This window comes from Sciurus carolinensis, chromosome 8 (assembly GCF_902686445.1).
Source record: "Sciurus carolinensis chromosome 8, mSciCar1.2, whole genome shotgun sequence".
Lineage (NCBI taxonomy): Eukaryota > Metazoa > Chordata > Mammalia > Rodentia > Sciuridae > Sciurus > Sciurus carolinensis.
Window position 1 is genome coordinate 23,785,334 of NC_062220.1, and position 12,225 is coordinate 23,797,558.

A 12,225-nucleotide genomic window follows, 5' to 3' on the forward strand; every position below is an offset into this window, starting at 1 on the left:
CCTGGTGTTAGTCTTTCTCACCTGCACATTGCTGCAGGTTCTTGGAATTAAGAGGCTTTCTTGACCACCAACCCCCAGCCCCATATGAAAACAGCTTTTGCTTCTAGCTTCTTCCCTTAGAACCTGAGAGTGAGAAGGATTCTTTTCTTCCTTTCCTCAGACGCAGACAGATTTTGTTTCTATCCCTCCCTCAGGTCACCTCCTCTAATGGCCTAAAGTTTTATCAATTTAATAATAGAAGTGTCATAGGATATGGGTGATGGTTTGAGCTTGTTCCAAGCAGCAATCGCTTCCTGCAAATCTATACTACTAAGGGAGCCTCTGACCTCCTGCCCTGCTCCCAATCTTTCTTTGAGGATTCAGGGATGCTGATGGAGAAGACATTACAAGTGAACATAAACTCATCTTGTGTCTGGGGCTTTATATTAGTGTGTGTGTGTGTGTGTGTGTGTGTGTGTGTGTGTGTGTAAATATCTATCTTAAGGAACACAACTAAGGAGGCTGTCAAGTCCAAAATTTACAGAGTAGGTGGGCATGCTAGAGACCCAGGGAAGAGCAACCAAAAGCAGCCTGCTGGTAGAATTCTCTCTGCCCTGGGGGTGGTCAGTCTTTTTTTTCCTATAGTCTTCAAATAATTGAATGAAGCCCACTCATGTTATAGAGGTTAATCTGCTTTGCTGAAAGTCAATTTACTTAAATGTTAATCTCATTTTAAAAAGCACCTTCACAGAAACATCTACAATGATTTTGACCAAATATTTGGGTACTAAGGCCTAGTCAATTTGACATATAAAGTTAACCATTATGGTCCCTGTTATTCCATACTGATCTTTTAACCCAAACTCAGCCTCTTGGTGTTGGTGAACATTCTAGATGATTTCTTCTCTCCACTTTTTCTCCAGTGCTCTACCAAATGTAAAATTTGTGTGTGTATCTCTTCTCTCCTGAGTGGGGCTTGTTGCTTTTTGAGTCAGGTTATGTGACTAACTTGTGACTTCAGCTCTCTGAAGGATTCAAGGAAACTTTTTATTTTGCAAATTATTCATTTTTCCTATAATTAAGATGGGAGTGATGTTCCCTTGCAGCTTTTTATATTCCAAATGAAAGCAGAAATATCATTAATGTGACTTTTGCTTTGTTTTTACCCCAGGTGTGATCTTGTTTATTTAAAAAATCATGAACAGGAATTATATTTGCAGAGTTTAGCACAGTGGTTGTAAATTAGTGACCCATAGATGTCACATGAAAACCTAAGTTTCTAGATTATTTTGAAAAATTGATGATCTGACTTCTGACACACAGAATCCACATTTCCTGGCCTTTTCATAAAGCACTGGCGCTCCACTGTATCCACTCTGTCTACTGTGTCCAGAGTGTGACAGCTACCTCCCAACATGATTCCTCCTTCATGTCTTCAGGGAGGACCATCCTGAGACCCAGGTCAGTTCCTCAGAGCCAAAACTGGCTTTATGACAGAACATCATTCTTTTTTGATTGTTTGTTTTGTGGTGCTGGGGATTGAACCCAGAGCCTTGAGCACATGAAGCAAGCACTTTACCAACTGAGCTATATCCCCAGCCCAGAATATTATTCTTGCAAAGCCCAGGCCAAAAGCTGGAACATGACATGTGACAACCAAATGTCCTGGGCTCCATCACGGATGGTCCAGGAGGTCTTAGATCTCCTGGGAGAGGACACCAAGCATCACAGCCAAGCTTTCCACATAGTTCACTGCTATGGTTCAAATGCATCCCCTAAATTTTGTGTGTGAGCAACTTAATCCCCAAATTCATATGTTAATATTATTTGGAGGAGGAACCTTTGGGAGTTGATCACGTGTTAAAAACTCTGTCCTTATGAGTGGAGTAATCCAATCATAGATTAATGGGTTGATAGACTGATGGGTTATTAAGGAAGTGACTTTGTTAAAAAAAAAGGGAGTTCTCTTGGCAAGATTGCTCTATCTTGCCATGTGATGCCCTTGGCCATGTTATGATGCAACAAGAAGGACCTCTCACCAGAGCCAAGCAGAGGTTGGTACTATGCTCTAGGACTTTCCATCTCCAGAACTCTGACCTAAATCTGCCTCAAGTTTTTATAAATTAACTGGTCCCAGGTATTTTGTTATAGCAACAGAAATGGATTAAGGTACCCATAGAAGTGTCTAGAACTGCATGAGTAGGAATGCTGACATTGTAAAGAAAGCATCCATGATACCAATTATTTCAATTTCCTTGTTTCATTAGAAAGTAATACAATCTGAGAGGTGGGTAATACTCCCCTGTGAGGGGATGCAGGATGGTTGAGGCCTTTGGTCCCAGACCCAGCACTTCAAGCCTAAGCCAGAGGCAGAAAAATTCCAGTCCCCCACTCAGAGGTGGGTATGCTCATCCCTTGAAAGCATCCCACCCCCACTAGAATGACACCAACTTGTTATTACCATTGAAGGGACTTAAAGACAGGGTGAGCCTGCAGATCTTTGGGTTCACTTTTGGTCCTGCCTCAGCGGCAGTTTCATTTTGGAGGGCCAAGGGAATGACCCCAGGATTGGACTGGATTGGGCAGAATTGTCTCCTTAACCATCTGGAAGTACATGTCACTTAGGAAATGAGGGTAAATGAAGCCAAGAAAAGGAGCCAAGGCTCATATCCAACAAGTAACATCATGAGACAGGCCTGAGGGGAGGGTGCTGGGCTTCAGTCAGGAAACCAGGTTTGACACCCAAGGGTGGAGGGATGGAGAGCTAATTGGGTGGAGATGATGAGACTGAACAAGCAGAGGGATCCAAGATGGATGGTCCAGAGAATTTGAGGCATGGGAAAGGGCCAGCCTGCTTGACACCAAAGTGCTCATTTAGTTCTAGTAGGGGAGACTAGGAACTGACTAGATACAGGAACACCTAAAGCACAAACTAGTCTTATGCTGACCACAGGGACCTACCTGGGACTCCCCACCGCTCTACAGAAGCTAGAAGCTTTCAGGAACCCATACAGGGTTAAAAAGAAGACATCAAACAAATGGAAGTTCACAAGAGCACTTCTAACTTCAGGAAAAATAAGATTAATCAGTGGAAGTAGGAACTTTTAAAGAAAAGAATCAGAACTTCTTCTCTTACAAACAAAGCTTGAACCTCTTAGCAATCACGACTCTGATTGCAAGGGTCTCGTTCAAGTGCCTGGAGAGTCTTTTACTGCCAAGAACTGCGGCACTTCACATAGAGGAATTACTCGGAATTCAGCTCTGGTCTAAATCAGCCCAGACAAAAGCCATAGACAGTTTCCAGTCGGCATCAGGTTTTTTTGTTTCTTAGAGGGAGAATATGATTTTTAAAGTAGAGAATGAATTCACACTCACTGAAGAAATCTGTGAAATGCATAAAAGTATAAAAAATAAAATAAATATCCATATTCCATAACCCAGAGATGGTTTATATTTAAATTTTTTTCAATTTTTCCCCTGTGCATACCTGTACTTTTTCTGCGTGCATATTAGGATCATATTAAATTTTTTAAAAAAGTTGCCTGATGCTCTTTTCAGTTACTATATCAGGAGCAGGTCTCCATTGCCTTAATCATTCTTTGAGACATAACTTCTTCATGGTTCCATAAGGTTGCTTTTTTAAAAACTACTTTTAGTTGTAGATGGACACAATACCTTTGTTTTATTTATTTATTTTTATATGGTGCTAAGAATTGAACCCAGGGTCTCACTTGTGCTAGGTAAGTACTCAACCCTGAGCTACGACCATATCTCAAGATTGCTTTTTATTTATATGTCATGGTATATTTTAACCATTTTTACTAGATGATCAATTAGGTTGATTCAATTCTCAGCATTTCAAATCAGATTCCATTGAATATCTATGGCTATGATCTCTGAACATCAGTCCAATTATTTCCTTAGGAGAAATTCTTGAACTATTAAGATTTGAGGACTGTTCAATACCCACTCTCAGATTGCTTTTCAAGATGGTTTTACTTCTTTATATTCACACTAATAGTGTACAAATGTGTTTGTTTTATAAATTATTAGTGAACACTGAGCATTACTATCAAAAGGAAGAGAGAAAAATACCCTTTCCTCATTTGTTAGTTGGAAAATAGGATTGAGCAATTTTGCTTTGTATTTTTTTTATTATTAGACACTTTTTCATATGTTTATTAAATGTTTTTTCTTCTGTGGATTATAATTTTCATCATTTACCTGTTTTTCCTATTGAGGGTAAGTACTTTAATTTTGATCCAATTTTGACACAGCAGGATCCAAAAGGAATCATGATGTTAAAGGTCTTTAGGTTTATAGCTTGAAGTTTTCCAAAGATTCTGACGAGGCATATTGTGAAGGAATTTCAAAGTGTGGCCGTGAATCCTCCTGCATCAGATTCAAGGGATAGGGGCAAGGAACATGTATGTAAATTGCTAGACCCCAGCACACAGCATCAGATTCAAGAACCCACATTCCCATTATCTCTCTATATGCTTCATATGCAGCTCCGGTTTGATAAACCTGATATTCCCATACCTTGGAACCAAATACTTGAACAAAGAAATGAGCCAAACAGTGAACAGAAGCTAAATGGGCTTGCTGGCCTCTTGACCATTGTTCTTATACTTGATTAATGCATTACCACCCATTTACTCAGTCCTCCAACTAACAGTCATCCTTGATACCTTCTTATTCTTTGCCCCTTTTGATTTCTCATGTTATATGCATGAGAATTTACCTACAAATATCTTTTGTCTTTCCTTTTCTCTTTCTCACCACCCCTTGGTTGCTTACTATCTTCCTTTTTTTTCCTGTTTATCTACTTATGATCTCCAAGCACCCCCAAGCCATCGGAGGTAAGCAACATGTTCTAAGTAGTAAGGAATGGAGAAGCTTTTGCTTTTATGCTCCTAGATGAATATCCTCCCCACCACCCACTTTTCCAATTTTTTGCAACCCCAAATCCTTTCTTGTTCTAGTGGAAGAATGAAAGATGGAGCTTTTAGAGGGGCTAAAGGATTGGAGAACATTAGGGAAGTTAAGATAAAAGTCGGTAAGTATTAAAGAGTGACTGCAGTTCAAGAAGCAGCTGTGGCCATAGTTCAAGAACCTAGAGGTCAAATAGCTCTGAATGACAACTCCATCCAAGGTATGACCCTAAGTATGGGTTGCTGAAGGAGCTGAGAGACAGACATGTGAGACCACATTGTTGAAATGGTCATCTGCACAGACCCTGAAGTGGCTCACATTTATACTCTTATTCGGAGAGCCAGTGAATATGAACAGCTCAGAGTAATCTTTCTCCATTCCTGGAAAAACAACTTTGAGCAAAGGACAAAGGGTTACTGTGCTGTTCCTTCCATGTAAAAGGAAATAATTTTGATGGATTTGGTGGGACATTTAAGAGCCAAGTCAAACTGTGTGCGTAATTGTTTTGTAAAGGTGCTAGGACTTAATTTTCAGATCTGGAATGAGAACAGGTGGTGGCTGGTGGCAGGAGTCACAATGGTTTCCATGACGACGGGATTGGGTTTTAGTCATCTTCCCATCCTCCACAAAACCTACTGCAGCTTTTCTCATAAGGTGCTTATTAAATACTTGTTAAATGAATGATGAGCCACTGAATGGTGTGTGCTTTGCAATTAAATCTGCCGTTTTTGCGCTAGCCTAAAAGCTTTTAAAGCAACAATAATTACTGTATTTACTCGTGATATTTTGCATAATTTGCATAATAACTTAACCGGAAAACAATAAACTATATATCCTTATTCCTGCTCCATATCGTATTCTGTTTTGGGGAGAAGTAGCCCAGCTGTTTGATTAGAATGGCCTTAAGACCAGGGAGGGGGCTCGAAGGAGGTGCGTCCCATGTTGCATTCCTGCTCCCCCATCAGCTAAACGCCTCTTTGGTCCCCATTCTGGACACCCTCCCCCGCCTTGGGCACTGCGCAGGCGCCAGTCTCCTCCCGCCCTCCCCCGCCCCGAACCCCACTTCCCGCCCTAAGGCTGGAGCTCGCGGTCCAGCACCCGAGCACAAAAGGCCGCGCTAGCTGGCGTCCCGCGTAGTCCCTAGCAACCATTGATCAGAGTCTCGCTCTCCCAAGACCCTGCACTGAGACAGTAAACGGGGCAGCCATTGGCTGGCCCGCGAAGGCAGGCCAATCGGAGAAGAGATTATAGGGAGGCGGCAGAGCGAGGTCGCGGGGGGGTTTGAAGCTAGGGTTATAGGCAACCCGTGAGGCTAGAACCCCGAGCGTGGTCGGTTGGAGCAAATATGTCTGTCCGGAGGCACATTGGGAATCCTGAGGTGAGGGCCAGGTCCGGACCCCAGAGCCGGGCGGGGCGGGCGCACCGGAAAAGGCGCCACGTGGGCAGGGACGACCTGCCAGCTACTTCCGCCGCCCGGAAGGCGGGAAGCGGCCGGCGTGAGGAGGGGTCGGAGCTCTGGGCCAGGGGCGGGGCGGGCCTGGGGCTCCGCGCCACGTTTAGCGTTCGGTGGTGACAGTCCCCAAATACGGACTGGATACCCAAATACGGTTTGAAGTATTTGGGAGCGAAGTACATAAAGTCACAGCCCCCGCCTTCAAAGGGCTTATAGTCTTGGAATGACAGTTGCAAAACTAGTGAAATACAAAGGCAGCTCCGAACAAGAGCCGGCATGCGTAACGGCATGGGTACAGCAAGTGGAGGAACAAGAGGACCAACCCATTGGAAAAGGGAACAAAATAGGTGATTAGTTTTACCCCTCTTCCCTAGGAGCTTTAACTTCCTCATCTTTCTCACCCTTGGTGCTTTGCTGCATTCGTATCCATCCAGGGTCAACAAATATTAGATGCCTACCATGCAGTAGGTGCTAGACATAGAGAACAAAACGAGGCCTCTGCCCTCTAGGAAGTTCAGTCTCCTGAAGGAGACTTAGAAACAAGATCTGAATACATAAGACCCAACGGGGGAAATGAAAGAAGGGTCCTGGGCTGAAGGCCATTCATTAGTCAGGTGAAGAAGCATCCCAGGCAGAAGAGCATGAAGGCATGTTGGAGCTCCGAAGAGTCCCTGCAGGAGTCAATAGAGAGGCAGAAGTAGAGTTGGGAGGGACCTTCTGTGTCTGGCTAAGGTTCTTAGCCTTTATCCCAAACACAAGTTGCAGTCATTTCATCTGGGTGAACCCTTGGTGCAGTTTTGAGAAAGGATGAGTTCAGGCTGTGCAGAACACCATGATCAATTAGTAATGTCTAAATACTGTATAATCTCACATGTGAGATCTAAAAAGTCCAACTCAGAGATTAGAATGGTGTCACTAGAAACTGGGGATAGATGGAGAGACGGGGGAGATGTTGGTCAAAGTTTCAGTTAGGAGGACTAAATTTTCGAGATCTATTGCACAACAGAGGCCTCGTTTTGTTCTCTATGTCTAGCACCTAGTGCATGGTAGGCATATATTGTATATATTTCAAAATAGCCAAGAATAAATTTCAATGTCATACCACAAAAAAATTAAGGGACTGGATAGGTTAATTAGCTTGATTCAATCATTCCACTCTGTGTGTGTATGTGGGTGTGTGTTGCCCATGAATCACATTGTACCCTAAAAATATGTACAATTATGGTTTGTCAAAAAAAACAATGTTAATAAGAAATGTCTATGGGGAGTGAGGAGGTGGACTACTGGAGAGTAGTAGTATGGCACATAATTAATTCTCTTACCTGCTGTTATGAATTTGAGAAGATTTTGGAAAGTTTTAGTAAGGAGTGACATGGTAAGATTTACATGGTCAGATGACTGTAACCTCAGGATGTGAATGAACTTGAGGAGACCAGGACTAGAGATAGGGAGATTGGTGAGGTAGGTAATTTGATACAGATCTAAACTGAGGCTACTGAAACTAGAGACAATATTGAGGAGCAATATTCAAGGGGTATGTTATGGTTTGTATCTGGAATGTCCCCAAAGTCTCATGTGTTGAAGACTTAGTCCCCAGTGCAGCCATGTTTAGAGGTCAGGTGTTTTGGGATTGGATTATGAAGGCTCTGACTTCATTGGTGGATTAACCCATTGATAGCTGAGAGTAATACTGGAAGGTGGTAGAAACTGTAGAGACAGGTGGGTCATGGTTGGGAGCTTGTTCTTGGATACTAGATCTGGTTCCAAGCCCCTCCTCCCTGCTTGTTGCTGCTAGGAGCTTGGCAGCTCTGCTCCACCACATCCTTCCACCATGTTTCAGCCTTGGAGCCAGCTGGCCATGAACTGAAATATCTGCAACTGTGAGCTGAAAGAAAACCTTCTTTAAGTTGTTTCTGTCAAGAGTATTGACGATAGCAGTGAACTAGCAGGGTGAAATCATGGAGACTCCATGATTAGATTTGGGAGTGTGATAGATGACCATCTGTATGAGGAACTCCCATCTTCTCCAGCCTTTTTCTTAAATTCATTATTCTGATGTTGCACCTAATGACTGGTTCTTGAATTTTCTTCATTTTTATTTCCTATTCTCCTTATATTTATATTTTTTGCTTTATTTGGGAGATTAATTTTTTCTGCTAATCCTGTTATTGTTTTTAATTTCTGCCAGTATGTTTTTAATTTTTAGGAGTTCTGTTTTAGGACATTTTGGTTGTTTTCAGTTTGGGGCTATTACAAGTAAATATACCAGCGTTTGAGTGTAGCTCTTTGTCCAGAATAGATACCCAGGAGTACAATTGATGGGTTGTATGGTAAACATATGTTAGTTATATAAGAATTGCCAAACTGTTTTTCAGAGAGACTATGCCATACTGTTCCTACCAACAGTGTATGAGACATCCAGGTTTTGTAAAATCTTGGCAATATTTGATATTGTCAATATTGCTGGTGGTGACGACTGTGTAAATACTTTTTATTTCAGAAGTAATTATTGAGATTACATGTTCTTTCTTATGCTTTTCATTTTTCCTGGAGTTTTTGCCTTTACTTTTATTCTATACTTTCTATGAATAATGTAGGAAATTTTCTTACATCACTATTTACAATTTTTCCATTTGCCCAGAGAAAGTTGGGGTGTGTGGAGAGTTTTATATTGTAATTTTGGTTTACATAAATGTTATAACATTATACATATGGTTATTTGACTTGCTTTTTTTTCCCACTTAATATATCTTGGAGATCTTTCTGTGTCAGAGAAATATAGCTCAACTTAATTATTTTCTTTTAACTCTTACCTAAGTACTTGATATGGTCATATTATATTTTTTGTTTTTCTGGGAACCTAATTTGTTTAAATGGATTGATTTGATTATTCATACTCTTATAGCTAATTTTAGTTCTTATTACTTTTACCTTCCATTCTTCTCCCTTCACCATAATCATCTACTCCCATACATGTAATGTGTATCTTTCCAATTTACAGGCTATATTTTTCTTACATGACATATAATGTTATATGCTTAAACATTTTACAAAAGTATTATGCTATTTATCTTTACAACTTTTATCATTCAAATTATGCTTGCATTCCATATAGATACATATGTCTTCTTGAAACTTTTTAACTGCTGTACAGTAATATAGCATTTTATTTATCCATTCCTCCGCAACAGTCATTTAGGTTGCTTCTGACTTTTGCCGTTATAAACACTGATGCAATGAACATTTCTACTGTTGAGTTTTGAGGACTCTTTTTATATTTGAGATATTTATATTTGCTGGATATGTGGTTTGCAAATAATTTTTCCTCTGTAGCTTTCCTTCTTTCCTTCCTTTCTTTCTTCTTCTTCTTTTTTTTTTTTTCTTTTTCTTTTGAGGATTGAATCCGGGGTGCTCTACCATTGAGCTATATCCTGAGCACTTTTTAATTTTTCATTCAGGATGGGATCTCACTAAGTTGCCCAGGCTGGTCTCTATCTTGCAGTTCTGCCTCAACCTCGTGAGTCACTGAGATTACTGGCTGTAGTCTTTTTAATCCTACTAGCAGGGCCTTTTTTAAAGAAAAAGATTTTTTTTTCTTTTTAAATTTTAATTGTTTTAGTCACAGCTTTATAGAGATGGTAATTCACATAACTCACTCCTTTAAAGTATATATTTTAATGGTCAGTAGACATGTGCAGTCATCACTAGAGTTAATTTAGAACTGTCATCATCCCAAAAAGAAATACTGTGACTTCTAGCTGGCATAAGTCTTCCTATCCCTCCTTCCCACCCAGTTCTAGAAATCCCTGATCTATTTTTTTGTCTGTATATTTTATATAAAAGAAGTCATGAAAAAATGTGGTCCTTTGTAACTGCCTTCTTTCTTGCATGATGTTTTAAAGGTTATCCTTGTTATTTCATGCATCAGTACTTCATTCCATTTATTGCTGAGTAATATTCTGTCACATAGATATACCTCATTTTGTTTATCCATTCTTCTATTGATGGACATGTGGATTGTTTCAAGTTTGGGGATACTATGAATAATACTACCATGAATATTCATATATATGTTTTTGTGTGAACATGTATTTTCATTTCTCTAATGATATGTTGTATGACTATATATGTATACATACAAACACATATATCTATGTATATATACACACATGCATAACCCCTTTTGGGTGCTGAGATCCAGGAATGGGCCAACTAATGGTAGTTTTGGTTGGTTGGTTTGTTTTTGCAGTACTAGGATTGAACCCAGAGGATATCTACACTGAACCACACTCCCAACCCCTTTTCTTTTGAGACAGTCTCACTGAGATGTCCGGATTGGCCTTGAACTTGCTCTCCTCCTGCCTTAGCCTCACAAGTCACTAGGATTACAGGTGTGGGCCACTGTACCTGGTTGCAACTAATAATAGTTTTAAAAAATGTTTTTCCCCTGCATAGTCTCTGTTTCCTACAAATATCTGTTTTTTGTTTTGTTTTGGTGGAGATGTTTGTATCAGTCAGCTTAGATTGCCATAACAAAATATCACAGACTGGGTGACTTAAGCCACAGAAATTTATTTTCCACAGTTCTGGAGTCTGAAAGTTCAAGATCAAAGTGTCAGTTGAGTCAGTTTCTAGTGAGGACTTTGCTTCCTGACTTGTAAATGCGAGGGGAGAGGGAATTCATTGGTGTCTCTTCTTATAAGGACCCTAATCCTGTTTATTAATTCCGTTGGATAAGAGATAATGATCTCAGGCTTCTTTTAGTTCTCAGTTATTAATTTGTGTTTTTGAATAGGAGATTTTTTTTATTTAATTGGTACATTTTTCTTATACATAATGGTGGAATTCATTCTGTCCTGTTCATACATGGACATGACATAATTTGATCAGTCTTATTTCCTAAAATCTTCCCATCCCCTCTGCTCCTCACTCTCTGATCTGCTTGCTCTTTGAGTAGGAGATTTTAAAAGATAGGTGAGGTCTTTGTATATTGGGGAGAGGCTTGCTGATGGTGAGCTTTATTATAGAATGATCTCACTAAGCCATGGTTTAGGGACTCACTCCTTTGCGCCTTCAGGTCTTTCCTCTCTGCCTGGTCACATTCTCCAGAAAATTGCTCTGGTCTCCTGAGAGTAAAAGCCTAGAGGGATTCCTGGTGGGATTACAGATGGAGGTTAAATTGCAACACTAATGTGCATCATTCACTTATTACTCTCATTTTCAATAATGATATATCTGCCTTCTGCTGTGCAGAGACATCCCACTCTAGAAATCCTTTCCAGGAAATAAATCTATAGACATCTGCTAGGATGGGCACAGGGCAGTCACTCGGTAGCACAGAGAGGAGAGGGATTTGGAGATCCAACTGCTTTTCAAAGAGCCTTCCACCAGCCCTTCTTTCGGCCACTTCTTTTACTCCCCACCTTTGGAGGTGCCTGAGTCTGTCAACTCCTCAGCCTTTTAAGACTTGTTCTTGGCTTCTTTCCCTGTTCTTCCTTAGTCTTCAGTTATCTTGAATACATCAGGCATTTTCATTTGTTGATCTGCTTTCTAGAGTTCAAGAATCTACTACTCTACTGCTGTCACTACTCCCTCTCTCTGGTTTTTTTTTTTTTTTGGGGGGGGGGAGGTGCAGTATGTCCTTAAAATAATACCCTGTCAGTGAAGTTTTATTGAGGTTTTGGGAGGGAGTGAAATAAAATGCATTAATTTGATCTGCTGTCTTTGCCCGGTAGGTCATCTGTAATTATTTTATTTACTTATTTGCTTTCTGGCATACTTACAAGAACATAAGATAGGGCCCTCATCTGCTGTGTTGTCTCATTATCTGGCACACAATAGTATTTCCTAAATATTTG

At 40.5% G+C, this 12,225-nt stretch overlaps 1 protein-coding gene across 2 annotated transcripts in view; it reads left to right on the forward strand.

Moving 5' to 3' along the window:
- The first annotated feature begins 6,172 nt into the window (after window positions 1-6,172).
- Cep41 (centrosomal protein 41) overlaps window positions 6,173-12,225 on the forward strand; it is a 43,172-nt gene continuing 37,119 nt past the window's right edge. Inside the window, exon 1 of one of the 2 annotated variants that reach the window (XM_047562696.1) lies at window positions 6,173-6,292. In XM_047562696.1, the coding sequence (XP_047418652.1) occupies window positions 6,260-6,292 (33 nt within the window). In that variant the 5' untranslated portion in view covers window positions 6,173-6,259. Of the gene's footprint in view, window positions 6,293-6,415; window positions 6,715-12,225 lie in introns of those variants that run through there. The other variant, XM_047562698.1, reaches the window with a different exon arrangement.